The sequence below is a fragment of the Taudactylus pleione genome, unplaced genomic scaffold (genome assembly GCF_031769625.1).
Source record: "Taudactylus pleione unplaced genomic scaffold, aTauple2 ptg000172l, whole genome shotgun sequence".
Lineage (NCBI taxonomy): Eukaryota > Metazoa > Chordata > Amphibia > Anura > Myobatrachidae > Taudactylus > Taudactylus pleione.
The window spans coordinates 9711646-9726412 of NW_028284574.1; the positions used below are offsets into that span (position 1 = coordinate 9711646).

At 41.9% G+C, this 14767-nt stretch overlaps 1 protein-coding gene across 1 annotated transcript in view; it reads right to left on the bottom strand.

The window, feature by feature from the left end:
• The window catches only part of GUCA1B (guanylate cyclase activator 1B), a 69930-nt gene that overhangs the window by 8466 nt on the left and 46697 nt on the right, over positions 1 to 14767 (bottom strand). Inside the window, exon 2 of the mRNA XM_088475459.1 lies at positions 3283 to 3432. Within this exon, the coding sequence (XP_088331585.1) occupies positions 3283 to 3432 (150 nt within the window). The remainder of the gene's footprint in view (positions 1 to 3282; positions 3433 to 14767) is intronic.

Genomic DNA, 14767 nt, shown 5'->3' on the forward strand with positions numbered 1-14767 from the left:
AAAATATACCGAAATGATGTCAGATCAATACAAATGTAAGTAGTCTATTATTCTGTCCATTTAATAAGAAACATTGTGAAGTGAAGTGAAGTGAAGTGGATAGTAGGATAGAGAACCCTTTGAAAATTTTATTTTTGACACAGTATTTCTAGCTATTATGAATAATTAAATTATATCTACAGTATCTATCTATCTGTCTACACAAAATCTAACAAATGGCACTATTTAGACAGTGTTTTTATTCTGACACTGGTTATATGAAACCATTGTCAAGAAAAGAGGAAATCTTGTGTACCTACTAAGTATTCCACCTGACTTCTCTCCTCTGCCTGTGAAAAGTTTGCTGCTCTGTAAATGCCGTCATTTTGTTCTGTACACCTGTCAGCTTTAGAAAGCTATGAATACATTTACACCTTGTCAATGATCTCCATTAAGTTTGCACTAATATACTGTAAATCTTGTATAAGAAAGATTAAGAATTTCTAGCACATAAATATGAAAATATAGCAGTTTAAAATGAGATATGGGCCTATTTATTACAAATGGCACCTTCCTTATGATACCTTAAGCTGGGTAAAAAGAGATATGGGCCTATTTATCACAAATGGCCCCTTCCTTACGAAACCTTAAGCCGGGTACACACAGGCAGATATATTGGTTGATCAATTGATCGGCCTATATTTCGGGTGCCCGTCGGCCAGTGTGTTCCAGCGATTTGTCTGGGAACTACGTCGTTCACAGACATATCGCATCGCCTGTGCTGCACAGCCAATGGACAGATATATCTGCAGACATATCTGTCCATCGGCAAGTGCGTATGGACGATCAGCCGATCGCCTGTACACATGCAGCGGCGGTCAGCGGGACCCGCGGCTGCCTGGAAGATACTGGTCGTTAAGTGTATATGAATGACCATCATCTATAGATATATCTGCAGATCACTCAATCTGAAGATATATCTGTGCAGTGTGTACCCAGCATAAGCCAATTTACACACATTATCTATGATTGATAATGAAAACAATGGGATTTATTGGTGATTAGCTGCTGTCCCCAGGCTCTCCCTCTCTCAAGCTGGGTACAATTGATCGGCCAATGTATCTGCTGCCCGTCGGGCAGTGTGTACTCGCGATATGTCGGTGAACGTAAGCGTTCACCGACATATCGCATTGGCTGTGCTGCACAGTCGATGGACAGTTATGTCTGCAGACATATTTGTCCATCGGCAGGTGTGAATGGGCGGTCGGCAGCCGCGAAGAGGGGACTCTCCCCCGTCCGCCGGGACACGCCCCCTGGTTGCCGGGACCTGCGGGCAGGCACAGATAATGGTTGTTCAGTGTGTATGAACAACCATCATCTGCAGATATATCTGCAGATTACTCGATCTGCAGATATATCTGTATAGTGTGTACCCACCTTCACTCTCTGTCCACCATGAATTAATACATTGCTGCGTCCATTAAAATATGGCCTAATGGGGGTGAGTTGGGTTGCTGAAAAAGCCTTTAAAATTGCACACATATGGCTCATGTGTGGGTTGTAAAAGTCCAGGAAGCTCCCTGCTGCTGTAATAGCCCACTGTGAGGTATTATGTCTGACACTGTACAGCACGCTACACCACATGTACAATTTCCAGGGGCCTCTGCAGCTGCTGAAGAGGTCAGGAGCAGGTCACATAACCAGTGCCAGGTGGTCAGACATGTGGCAGTGGCTCAGGGCACAGCTGAGGTAAAGGCCCCATACATCAGCAATTGTTTGCAGCAATCATGCAATTTGCAATCGATTGTGTATAAAAATCTTTCCCTTTTTCAATTGATTGTGGCATCTCTGCAATCTGCAATTGATTGAAAAAGGGAAAGATTTTTATACACAATCGATTGCAAATTGCATGATTGCTGCAATCAATTGCTGTTGTATGGGGGCCTTAACTGACCTGGGGGGCTATTCATGAAAGCTTGGAGAGAGATAAAATTGTGAAAGATAAACTACCAACCAATCAGCTCCTAAAAATCTTTTTTCAAACAGCCTGTGAAGTGACAGTTATGGTGGGTACACACTATACATATATATCTGCAGATCGAGCGATCTGCAGATATATCTGCAGATGATGGTTGTTCGTACAAACTGAACAACCTTCATCTGTGTCTGCCCACAGGTCCCGGTGACCAGGGGGCGTGTCCCGGTGGGCAGGAGGCGTGTCCCACCCCCCTCCTCGCGGCTGCCGCTGTTTGTGTACGGGCGGTCTGCCGACCTCCCGTACACACCTGCTGATGGACAGATATGTCTGCAGACATATCTGTCCATCGGCCGTGCAGTACAGCCAATGTGATATGTCAGTGAACACCGGTGTTCACAGACATATCGATGGTACACACTGCCCGACAGGCAGCAGATACATTGGCCGATCAATTGATCAGCCAATGTATTTCTCAGTGTGTACCCAGCTTAAGGAACAGATTGGTTGGTGCTTTATCTCTCACAATTGTATCTCTCTCCAAGTTTTCATAAATAACCCCCTAAGTTTGTATATCTGTGTGAACCCCTATGTGTATCAGAACCCGTGTATGTGTCCCGCTGTGTATTGACTGCATGTCTGTTTGTCTATGTATGGCTCTGTAGGTATCTGTGTGTTATGCTGGCATTTGCTAGAGAGTTCTCACCAATTACATTCCAACATGATGACATAATTTTGACCAGAAATTAATTTTATTATATAAGATTATTGGCGCAGGTGGATCCCAACTCAACAGGACCAGGTCCTAAAAATATGGTTCTAAACTTCTAATACAGGTAAATTACATAGGACAGAGAAGTTAAATTACTTTCATTATATCCACAAAATTGTGGATTAAGGCAATAGCAAGGATGTTGCTACCCAGGGCACAAAGTTGAGTGTGCAGCGTGGTTGTAGGAACGGTAGGAGCCTGGGTGTGCAGTTCCAAACACCGATGGTAGGAGTTTGGTGGTGGCAGCTACCTACCCGCCCACTGCGCAGTGGGTGGAATCAGTGACAGGTGGTCACTGACGGTAAGAGGGAATCCCTGATACCCCAAGATCCAGTGGGTAACAAACCCAATCTGTGATTGGGCGGCAAATGAGGTCATCCGGTCACAGAGCTGCTGAAGTATTAGATTTATGTACTGTAAATCTGTATCTTTCCATATTGTTTTGTAATTTAGATGACTGACCACTATAGATTTCTTCAGCAGCAATCTGTTATACATTATACACTTACATATCTCCTGCCAAGGAATTTATTATACACACAAAAAGATACCTTACCTCAACTATCTCTAGGAGCTCAGTCTTATCTATACAGCCATTTCCATCACGGTCATACACCTTGAAAGTCCATTTCAGCTTATGCTCAAGTTTTCCTCGTAACACTAGATTCAGAGCAGCCACATATTCCAGGAAATCTATGGTGTTATCCTGCAAATGACAAAGAACAACTTTTGCTCTAATGTTGTATGTGACATATAGTATGTAATGGTGGTGTCACAAATTGCAAATTAGCACTAAACCACAAAACAAATGATCAGAAATTAGGTTTTATTTTTTGAGAACAAGTTATACTACAAAATTCCCCCAGCACACGTTAATGGACCAGCAAAAGAGACATACATCCTGCATGATAATGGCAATGCTGATATCTCAGTTACATGTAACTGTTACTGGTGGTCCTACGCTACATGATAATAGCACCTACTCTGGGTCATACATTTAGATATTTCTAAACTGAGAGCTTACACTACATGGAGGCACCCCAAGATTCTCTAATATGGCACTACAAGGATCAGCATACTATTGATCCCATCCATGCCTCTCAGAACAGTACAAAATGGAATGGTAATTGCTCAAATCAATTTATTGGTTCATCACAGGTGCAAGTAAAGGTGGGTACACACCTGACAGATATATCTGCAGATCGAGTGATCAGAAGATATATCTGCAGATGATGGTCGTTCATACACACTGAATGACCATCATCTGCATGCTGCAGCGGGTCCTGGCGGCCGGGTAGGGGGCATGTCCTAATCGAGGAAGGTGTGGCCACGCCCCCTTCGAAAAAAGAAAAAACACATTTGCGGCACTGGGGAGGGGGGCACTGTGTGCCCCTCAGCCCGGTGCACAGCCAATGGGGGGCGCGACACACGTGATCACTCCCCCCTTTGGCATAGGAGACTGCTCGGGTTGCTGCTTTAGCAGCCTCGGATAGTCTCACAGTGCAGCCCAGCACACAGCAGCATGTGCTGTGCTGCTGTGGATGGGGAGCTGTGCCGGACCCGGGTAAATAGCACCCTCTCGTGGCTCCCCCCCTCTCTCTGCACCCCTGTGTATGGGCGATCAGCTGATCGTCTGTACACACTTGCCGATGGACAGATATGTCTGCAGACATATCTGGTCATTGACTGTGCAGCACAGCCAATGCGAGATGTCTGTGAACGACGTTGTACACAGATATATCGTCTGTACACACTGGCCGACGGGGGCACGATATATTGGCCGTTCAATTGATCGGCCAATATATCGGCCAGTGTATACCCAGCTTAAGAGAGGGGTTAATCTAGACTAGATAAAACAAACAAATTTCCCCAGCACACCAGCAAAAGAGACATATATATTACATGATAATAGTAATGCAGAGATCTCACTTACATAAATTTTCAAGCATATAGTAAGCCACCAGCCATGGCAGCCACTGTGAGTTCTGAAACTGCTAAAAATCACCCAATATAAACATATTACAGTTAATGGCCAGATAGAGCCGATAATACCGTAACTGGACTGGAACATTTAAAATGTGTTCTGCAGTGTCAAATCACTCGTAAAATACTGCTGGAGCACTTTTATTGGTTATTCATAAATATGTGTATTTTCACCGTGTGTGACTAATCCCACACTGTTATCATTATTAGTGTTACCCTTACACCTGGGTCAGAACACACGCAACTCAGAACCCTCCAGAAGGCTGTTTTGAGACTTTTTGGTCGACATTTTAGTTACATTCTGTGACTACACAGCCACACCACACTCTTACTGTTCTTTAGCTGGGACTGCGCATCAACTGCATATGACTGCACGCCCGTTCAGAGACAGTCTCCGTCCCCTAGATGTACAGTACACAAGCACAACTCCTGGTTGCAATGCAAACACATTTCCATCTAACTCTGAATAAAGCCCCATATATCTAATAGTCAACAGATATTGGCAGAAATAAACATACACAAGTACTAAAGCCTCAAATGTATTAAAATACTGATGGTTGAAAAAACTTATCCCACTGCCCAAGCTTTTTTAGGAACTATATGTCCCAAATCCACTAATAAAGCTGGAAACTATTAAGTTGTATTTAATTATAATATAATCCATGGCAAAAAAATGTAAAGTGTGCATATTGTTAAATATCAATTATATAATATCAGTTATTCCCACAAACTTTCAAATAGCGCCTCAAGATATATTGACTCCTACCAGACTGGTGGGTGTCCTGATAACTTAGCTTATTCTAAAAGTATGAATCATCTCTTAGGTGGCCACCTCTGGAAAGTCAATCTAATAGCTACAATACTTGCTCCAGTTGTAACAATCTCTGCTGGCTCTTTGTGAAATGAACAAGCACAGCGTCTCCCAATTCTCTATCTTGGTTGATGCATTTCATTTCCCTGAAAACTGTCTTAAATAAGTGTCTTCTGACAGTGGTGACAAACAATTGAGATCCATGATTTTGGCAAATACACCAAAGTCTGTTGTCATGATTATGGGCCATATTCAATTAGAGGTGAAAAATCGGAAAGTTTTCGCCTGTCCGACTTTCCGCCTCATTCGTCTGTTTCAGAGGCGAATTCATTCTGTACGCGTAACCTCTGTTCACCTAATTCAATTGCAAAACAGGCGAAAACGGAAATAGGCGAATTTGGAACAGGTGAAAAGTACTTAAAGAATTGGGGAAATCAGTCTGTACCCCAGTAAAAGATGCACTAACATAGGGAATCAATATAGATGTACTAATAGCATTAATAAAGCAATTTTGGGTACTTAAGTTGTGTAATTTGCTTGCGACTAGCGTCTTTGTAAAAGTGGTGAAGAATGGCATAAAGCAGTATTTCTTGGTGAAAATAAGTAGTCCAGTCAAATTTGGGGTACTTGAAAATTGGTGCTAGCATATTTTTATGTCTCTAAAGTGAATTTTTTAAAAACATGAAAAATCCACCTGCTACATGCACCTGCAATCCCAAAATCATCTGACCCCTCATTGCAGCCCCCAAGAAGCCTATTTCACTAGTTTTTATGCTTGTCCCCCCACTTTTTACATTTTCACCTCAAAAATTACATGTATTTTTGGGGGTGTTTTTAGGTTTTTGTTTTATTTTATTTGTCCTTTGGGGGGCTGTCCCAAGGGTTCTGAGTTGTTTCCCCACGTTTTGCACCCCAAAATAAAGATTTTGCACTTCTTTTCACCTGCTATTCATTGGAGAATCTTTTTTGCCGAATTCAATGCTTCGAGTTTCTGCTTAGGCAAAATCGTTATGGAATCGAATTAGGCAAAAAGTTTTTAGGCGATATTTTCGCCTCTGTTTGAATACGGCCCTAAGTTGTTGATCTTGAGATATTGAGCAACATTGAACCATGTATAATGTTAAATGTATGATTAGTTTTTTTCTAACCCAGAGTGAACTGCAAATTAATCTGTGTTTCAAATGTCCCCATATAGGACAAATGTCCCCATATAGGACAAATGTCTCCATGATAGGGATCTGTGTTGTAGGAATGTGGAATTTGAGGAGGATCGGCAGATAGATTTATGCATAACTACATTCTGAGTGCCAGTGTTGATCAGAAAGCTAGAAAATGGCAAATTATAATTAGTTGTAAATACCTAGAATGTTTTTCAAGAGGTTAAAAACCTCCTGTCAGAATAAAACAGACATATAAACCTTCTTATTGCTGGCATCTGGAGACTGTCACAACTCTCTTATTCAATGACAGGTTGCTTACCCCCACCATCCCCCTCTATTGTAGAGATTACAGACATGTTAGGGTATTGTAGAGAAGAAATTATCTACTTTTAATAATAATTTAATTATTGCTCAAATGATAACAGTTTATATGTACTGGTATTTGTAAATGTAAGGTCATTGAGGTAAGGTAATCTGAATGGCTTTTGTTAGCTTTTCCCATCCAGCATTTATGACACAAATATCAATGCAAGTTTATCTCACTAGAGCTGCATACACACAATACGATCCGCACAACCAACGATATCACTGAACGATTTCCCTTGAACTTTCTGTAGTGCAGGACAATTGATATTGGGTATACACACTGAAAGATATCTATGATAGCTATCTTTCAGTGAAGTCATCCTGCCACATCTCTGAACAAGCAAATCATGATGAAATCGTCCAAGTTGGCCTGCATGTACAGATGACCATAGATATCGTTATCGTCCATGCGGGAATGCGCATCTTTTATCATTCGTTGATTGTTCACTACCTAGAAATGAATGATATGAACGATTTATTGTTGGACGATATCGTCATTGTTCATATCGTTCATAGGTATCGTACCATGTGTACGCACCTTAAGGCATTAAGGAAGACTGGAGGGGGTGGATATTCATTAGTACGTACATTCATGATGATGTTCTTTGAGCAGGAAGATCAATTACCTGGACAGAATGGGTAGACAAAAGCCCCTTCATTTATGTCTGCATATAGATGACTTGAGTATGCTTACCTGGCTCCCAACACAGCATAGTATTCAAAACAACCATCTAACCTAATGGTGTGACTGACCATAAACATAGATCAAATACCTCACCATATGTTACCAGTAAATAACTAAAGATTGAAATTTCCACCAAAGCTAGTGGTTCCCAAAATCAAAGAAATATATCTGAAGTCTGTATGCCAGTCCGACATGATTTGAGAGTCCCTAACTATGAGGGGAGTGGAACATTCCATAAAAGGTATGGGAGCATTTTGTTCTAGGTCAGACTTGGGGGATCAATTCTAAGTTTAAGCCTGGACCAGTATTTTCCTGCCATTCCCCCCAGCCCAGAATAAACCAAGTGCAATTCTGTTTATGGTTTTCCTTTTTATTTTGATGTTTCAACATTTGTCTATGTAATTTGCATCAATTTTTCTTTATATAATTTCTGTAACTAAGCATTATATTTTCTTTTCTAATTAAATAGTTCCTTTACTAGTCTATTTTCAATTATTATTATTATTATTATTATTATTACTATCCTTTATTTTAGAGATGAGCGGGTCCGCTTCTCTGAGAACTGGACCCACCCGAACATTGCAATTCTGAGTCAGATCCAAGTCTGGCTTGAGTTTTTCCGCCTGACTCGGTCCCAAAAAGGAAGCAAAATGACATCCTCCCACTGTCGGATTCTCGTGGATTTTGGATTCTATAAAGGTCTCGGTGATCTGCACCATTTTCACTCCGTGCTCTAGGCCTAATTCAGACCCGCTCGCGAGCGCTGAGCGCTCACAAGCGGGTCGATGTTGGCCCAGTGTGCATGCGCACGACGGAGGCGGCTCCATCATGTGCATGCGCGAGACCCGGATAGCGACGGTGCTTTGGGTCTCGATACAAAGGGGGTGTGCTGTCGATAGTGAGTGACGTGGCTGCTCAGATGGAGGAGTTCCCATGGGAGCTCCTACCATCTGGGGCCGGCCCCACTGACATCACAAGTGATGTCAGTGGGAGTGCTCTCGGCTCTGATAGAGCCGAAAGCACTCCAGGGCTTGCGGCAACGAGACCCTACCACGAGGGTCTTGTTGCAAGCCCGATGGTTGCGATGGTCTTGACCATCACGACCATCTTCCTGGCCAGAAGGCTGCTCTAAAAATGAAGAAGGACGGCCCTCATTCAGAGCGAGCGCTCTGTCAGAGCGTCCGGTTCTGAATCAGGGCCTCTGTTCTTCTCTGTCGTTCAAGGGTGCAGTGTTGTAGTTTTTCAAGGGTGCAGTGTTGTCAGGCTGGGGCTGCAGTATATAAAGTGGGGGGTGCTGCTGTGTCACTGTTGTCCTGTCAATCAATGGGATAGGGCTGCAGTTCATAAACAGGTGCTATGTTGTCCAGGGGTGCTCTGTCAATGCAGGGGTGCTCTTCCCAAGTCTAAAAAAATGTTAAGTTAAAATTAGTAATTATCATTCCACAAAAAATAATTATTGTTCGGTGTGACACTGCCGTCCAGACCGCAGTTTATCATCCACATATTGTGACACTATAAGTTGTAGCGCATTGCGTTATTCTTATTCATTTGTGTTTGTTGATATGGAGAACTATCAGTTGAAAGGAGAGCAGGAACCACATACTAGTGCTGGAGCTGCTGCCAGTGCCCCAAGTCATGATGATACTAGTCTGTATACATCATGTACTAAAGCAGATGCCCAAGGGCATACAGGGCTTAAGTCAGGGCATCTAAAATCAAAGAACCAACCTTTTATAGTGGTAAAGAAAAAACATCAAAGGGAAAGTTAGCTGCAGAAAGACATCAAATTGGCAATATGCCTTTCACCACACAAAGTGGCAAGGAGAGCTAAGGCCTTGCCTTTATTTATGACTGGTGGTTATGCTCTTATGATGATGTAAGCCCTTCTCCCTGTAGACATTTAAAAAAATAAAAATTGTTAAGGCACAGGAACCAACAGTGCACTCAGAATTGTCACAAATCCCTGAGGAGAGTCTAATTGTGTTGGCAGGTGCCATGTGTGAGATTGACCTTTCCAATACTGTACTCGAAGAGGAGCCTCCTTCCACCACTTGTGCTTCTTCTGCAAATGTGGGGATGAGCAGCACAAGGCAACATGCTGACATAGAAATTGAGGATGCTTCAGTGGAAGTGCACCAGGATAAGGAGGATATTTGTGTAGCTGATGCTAATAAGGATGTTGTTCTTCCAATAGAAAGGAAAAGCCCACTGTCATACCTGGCCATAATACAAAAAAATCCACATCTTATGTGTGGAATAATTTCTACCCAAATCCGGACAGAAATTGTCAAGCCATCTGTACCTGTTGTCATGCCAGAGTAAGTAGAGGTAGGAACCCTAACCATCTAGAAACCTACTCCGTGTTATGTCATCTACAGCACATCCATCAAAAGTGTTTGCAAAATTCAGAAACTTTGGCTGAAAAAGAAACAATAAGCAGTCCAGTGTCAGCTAGCTCCCTTCTCTCTGCTAGATCCAAGCACCTGGCATCTTCACCACCAACATCTTCACCACCAACACAATATCCTCAATCATGATTGGAAGTAGTCCTGCATCCAATTTCATAAGGCTAACTAAGTCCTCCCCTATCCTTGATTCCTCATCTGAATCCTTTTTCACTACACCGGTTGCTGCTGCTGGGAGTATATCTTCGTCCCAGAAGGGGACCAGGAAGACTAGTAGTAGTAGTTCTAAAAAGCAATTGACTGTTAAACAATCCTTTGCAAGTGGGAGCAAGTAAGACAGCAGTCGCCCAGTTACACAGCAGATCACTAATGTCATACCATCTATGCTTGTATTAAATGTGTGTTCGATATCCACCATTAGTGCAGTGGGTTTTAAACAGTTAATTGAGGTCCTGTGTCCTCGCTACCAAATCCCATCTAGGTTCCACTTCACTAGAAAAGCAATTCCCGGCCTGTACAGGGACATTAAAAAAAAACTTAATTAGTATCCTCTAAAATGCCATTGTACCCATTGTCCACTTAACCACAGATATATGGACAAGTGGAACAGGGCAAACGCAAGATTACATTACTGTAACAGCTCACTGGGTGGGTGTATTGCCTTCAGCGGCACCAATAGCAGAAGCAACTAAGAAAAAGCAGCTTATTCAGAGACAAGCTACTCTGTGTATAACCGGTTTCACCAAGAGGCATGCTGCTGACAACCTCTTAGAGAAACTCAGGGAAGTTATTGCAAAATGGCTTACCCGCTTGGACTCTCCTCAGGATTTGTGAATCCTGACAATGCCACCAATATTGTGAGATCATTACAGCTGGGTGAATTCAAACACATCCCAAGTTTTGCTTACGCTATTAACTTGGTGGTGCAAATTTTTTTTTGAAATGACAGTGGATGCTCTCAGTGGACTGCAAAATTTCTGGGCATTTTCACCATTCAACAGGTGCATGTAAAAGATTGCAGCACCTGCAAGAAATGTTGAATTTACCCTGTCACCAGCTGTAGCAAGAGATAGTTACGAGGTTGAACTCCAACTTTTATATGCTTCAGCGGATGTAGGAGCAGCAAAAAGCCAACCAAAGCTTTACAACAAAGTATGACATAGGAAGAGGAGGGGGGCTGTACCTTACTCAAGCTCAGTGGAAATACTTTCTGTGTTGTGCAGAGTGCTGAAACCCTTTGAAGTAGTCACCTGTGAAGTGAGTACAGACACTGCCAGCTTGAGTCAGGTATTTCCCCTAATTAGACTGTTGGAAAAGCAGCTTGAGAAACTGAAGGAGGAGCTGAAATGAAGCGATTCTGCTAAGCATGTTGGACTTGTAGATAAAGTCCTTTATTCACTTCACCAGGATCCAAGGGTTTTCAGGATCTTCCAATTGGAGCAATACATTTTGACTGCTGTGCTCGATCCTAGGTTTAAGTGATATGTTGCCCATCCTCCAGTGTGTACTCAGAAAGTGTTTTCAGCACAGCCGGGAACCTTTTTAGTGATTGGTGTAGGAGGCTACTTCCTCAAAATGAGGAAAAGATGATGTTCATCAAAATGAACAACAAATTTCACGTGGAAGACCTTTACTGCCAATTACATCCAAAAATTACAGAGGCACCTGAGGCTGTAATGGTAGATTCCAGCGAGGACTAATTAATATTGTGTTAAGACAATGTACACACTGATGAGGGTGAGGAATCGGATGATGATGGCGACAATATCTTGCCTCTGTAAAGCCAGTTTGTGCACAGAGAGATCACTGCCCATTGATAGCTTGTTTTGTGGGGGCCCAAACAAACCAGTCACTTCAGCCACAAGTGGCAGTCCCTGTCGCTGAAGTGATTGGTTTGTTAAACTGTGCATGTCCTATATACAACATAATGGTGGGTGGAAGGACCCAAGGACAATTCCATCTTGCACCTGTTTTATTTGTATTATGTGCTGTTTGGATCATTGCTGCCTGACATTTATAATTTTAAAGTTTATAAAACTGCCATCCTGTCTGCCACTACTGTGTTTCAAAAGTTAACAGATGTCCTATACTTGTTTAAACTGCTGTGCTTTTGTGCCGCTTTTCTGACGCTTACTTTTTTTTATAGTTTCATACTGTATTTATTTCAACTAAGATCACAAATAGGTATACTTGCAAAATACTCTTATGCCATTTTTATGTTTGGTTAGATGCAACTCAAACACCAAATGGAAAGGCTATTTTGTGATGGTATCTGGAGATGTTCTCTCCCCTCCCAGCCTTCCCATCCATAATCCCAGAAGCACAATGATAAGAGATGTTTAGTACCAGACTTTAAAATTCCCTCTGCCCCCTTCCTGTTCAGAGCTTCTGTTTTGTGTGCTGCCACAGACAGCATCTCCTGCATGCCCCTTTCATTTAAAAAAAAATGCTGGACCACCACAAGAGCTCAACTGGGCAAGGACTGATGTGATTGAGTCAAATATTCTTTGAAAATGACTCCCCACCTCCCTCCCTCATAAATTTGCTTTGGAATCCAAAACTTAAATTAAATTTACTATGAATCAACCCTTCCTTTCCCTGCCTTCAACTACATACATACGCCTTCTCCCTCAGGCTTCTTGATTAATGAAAACATAAGTTTTCTTATGTGCCATGTTGGAAGTTGAACTGCCATGTGTTTGTGCTGCCCACTGCTGCCACTTAGCTTAGTAAGACAGCTAACTTATTGCAAATTATGGGCCTGAACTAGATGAAAACAATATTATAGCAGTGAGGTGTCAAAATTGACTGGAAACTAGTGAAAATTAATGTTATTGAGGTTAGTAATACTTTAGGAACAAAAATAGCCCCAAATTATGTGATTTTAGTTGTTTTTATTATTTTTTAGAAAAAACACAGATCCAAAACCAAAACCCACAAGGGTGGTTTTGCCAAAACCAAATCTAGATCCAAATTGCGAAGGAGATTCAGATCTAAAACCAAAGCCAAAACACAGGGGTCGGAGCACATCCCTACTTTATTTATATGGTGTCACCATGGGTCTGCAGCACCTTGGTACATAGACAGAAACAATATAAACAAAATAAGAACAAAGTCACTTACAGTTCACTGCAGGACTTGGACATGGGTTATAAACACTGCTGCATCAGCAGTCATAATACCCAAGGTATAGGTGCTGTTGTAGGCAGTGGGGAGAAGATAGTATAAGTGAGGGAAGCAAAGCACATGAAGAAAGAGAACCTTGCTAATAAGAGCTTACAGTCAAAAGATGCTACAGAACCCAGTTATGGAAGAGGCTATTAGATCTCTAAGGTTGCACTATAGAAATTATTTATTACTAGAAGCAGGGGGGGACCAACTAACTGAGTGATAGTTTGTGTCACTGCGAGAGAGTGTTAGGAGACATGTGGCTCAATTGTATTTTCCATCGTTAGTGGCAGTAGATACGCGTATTCAGGGTTGGACTGGCCCACAGGGGTACAGGGAAAATCCCCGGTGGGCCCCACAGCCGAAGGGCCCACCCCCTCTTCAAGGTGTCAGGTTCCAGACCTCAAATCATATATTGTTATTCTATTAGATGGTCAGTTATCTGGTGGAGCAGTACCACTGATCAATATGGGTGATTGGTTCCCTTCTATAGAATCTACACCTATTGGTTAGCCAAGCATTTTGGGTGGCTGGCCACACCCCCTGTGATGGATAACCACACCCCTTAAGCATGGGTCCCTAACACTGCATTCTCCGGTGGGCCCTTCATGCCTCAGTCCGACACTGCGCGTATTATAAGGGCACAGTTATGCCCTTATATTAAGGCTGCATCTAAAAAACTGCAATTCTCCCATAGAGAATTCTGGAGGGGGGGCATGGTGTTTAAGGGGCAACACCTCAAAAGCTATTGGAGGTACCAAGTGGAAATATTGCATGGACAGGTAGAACTGTCGCTCGGTGCTGCATGCCTAAACATAAAAAATGAGGATTTGGGAGTAATCTAAAGTAACAACTGTCAGTTTTTTCTGACTATATATATAATATATATATATATATATATATACATGCAGAGTGATGGAATATTCATTGTGAGTATGAATATTCGTGTTTCACAGAGCCAACGTCTGCTTCCTCAGCCTGGGGAAGCAGATGTTGGCTCTGTGAAATGCGTTGCTAGTTAACCGCTCATTGGTTCTCTCCATTCTTTCATTTTTATTATATTTATTTTTTATCAACTTGTTATTATTTAAAAAAAAAAAATTAACTTTATTGTGAAATTTATTGTATTCATTTTTATGTAAACTATTATTTACATTTTCTGGAAAGTTTTATTTGATGTAATTTGATGGCACCAATATAGACTAATAAATACAAATTAGTTGGTAACTGGATTTTGCAAGAGGTTTTTATTTTGGATCCAATGACCAGTATTAAGATCCAAAGATGGACCTGGTTTTTAAAAATAAATGTCCAATGCTTGTATCATGCCCCATTCAAGGGGAGTATATTAAATATTCTTGTAGATGCTTGTATTGGGTACACTGATTTGCACTATAGAGGATTGTTGTATGTGTTCCTCCATTGCTGCAGAAGGAGATAGCAAAACTTCATGCAGAGATATG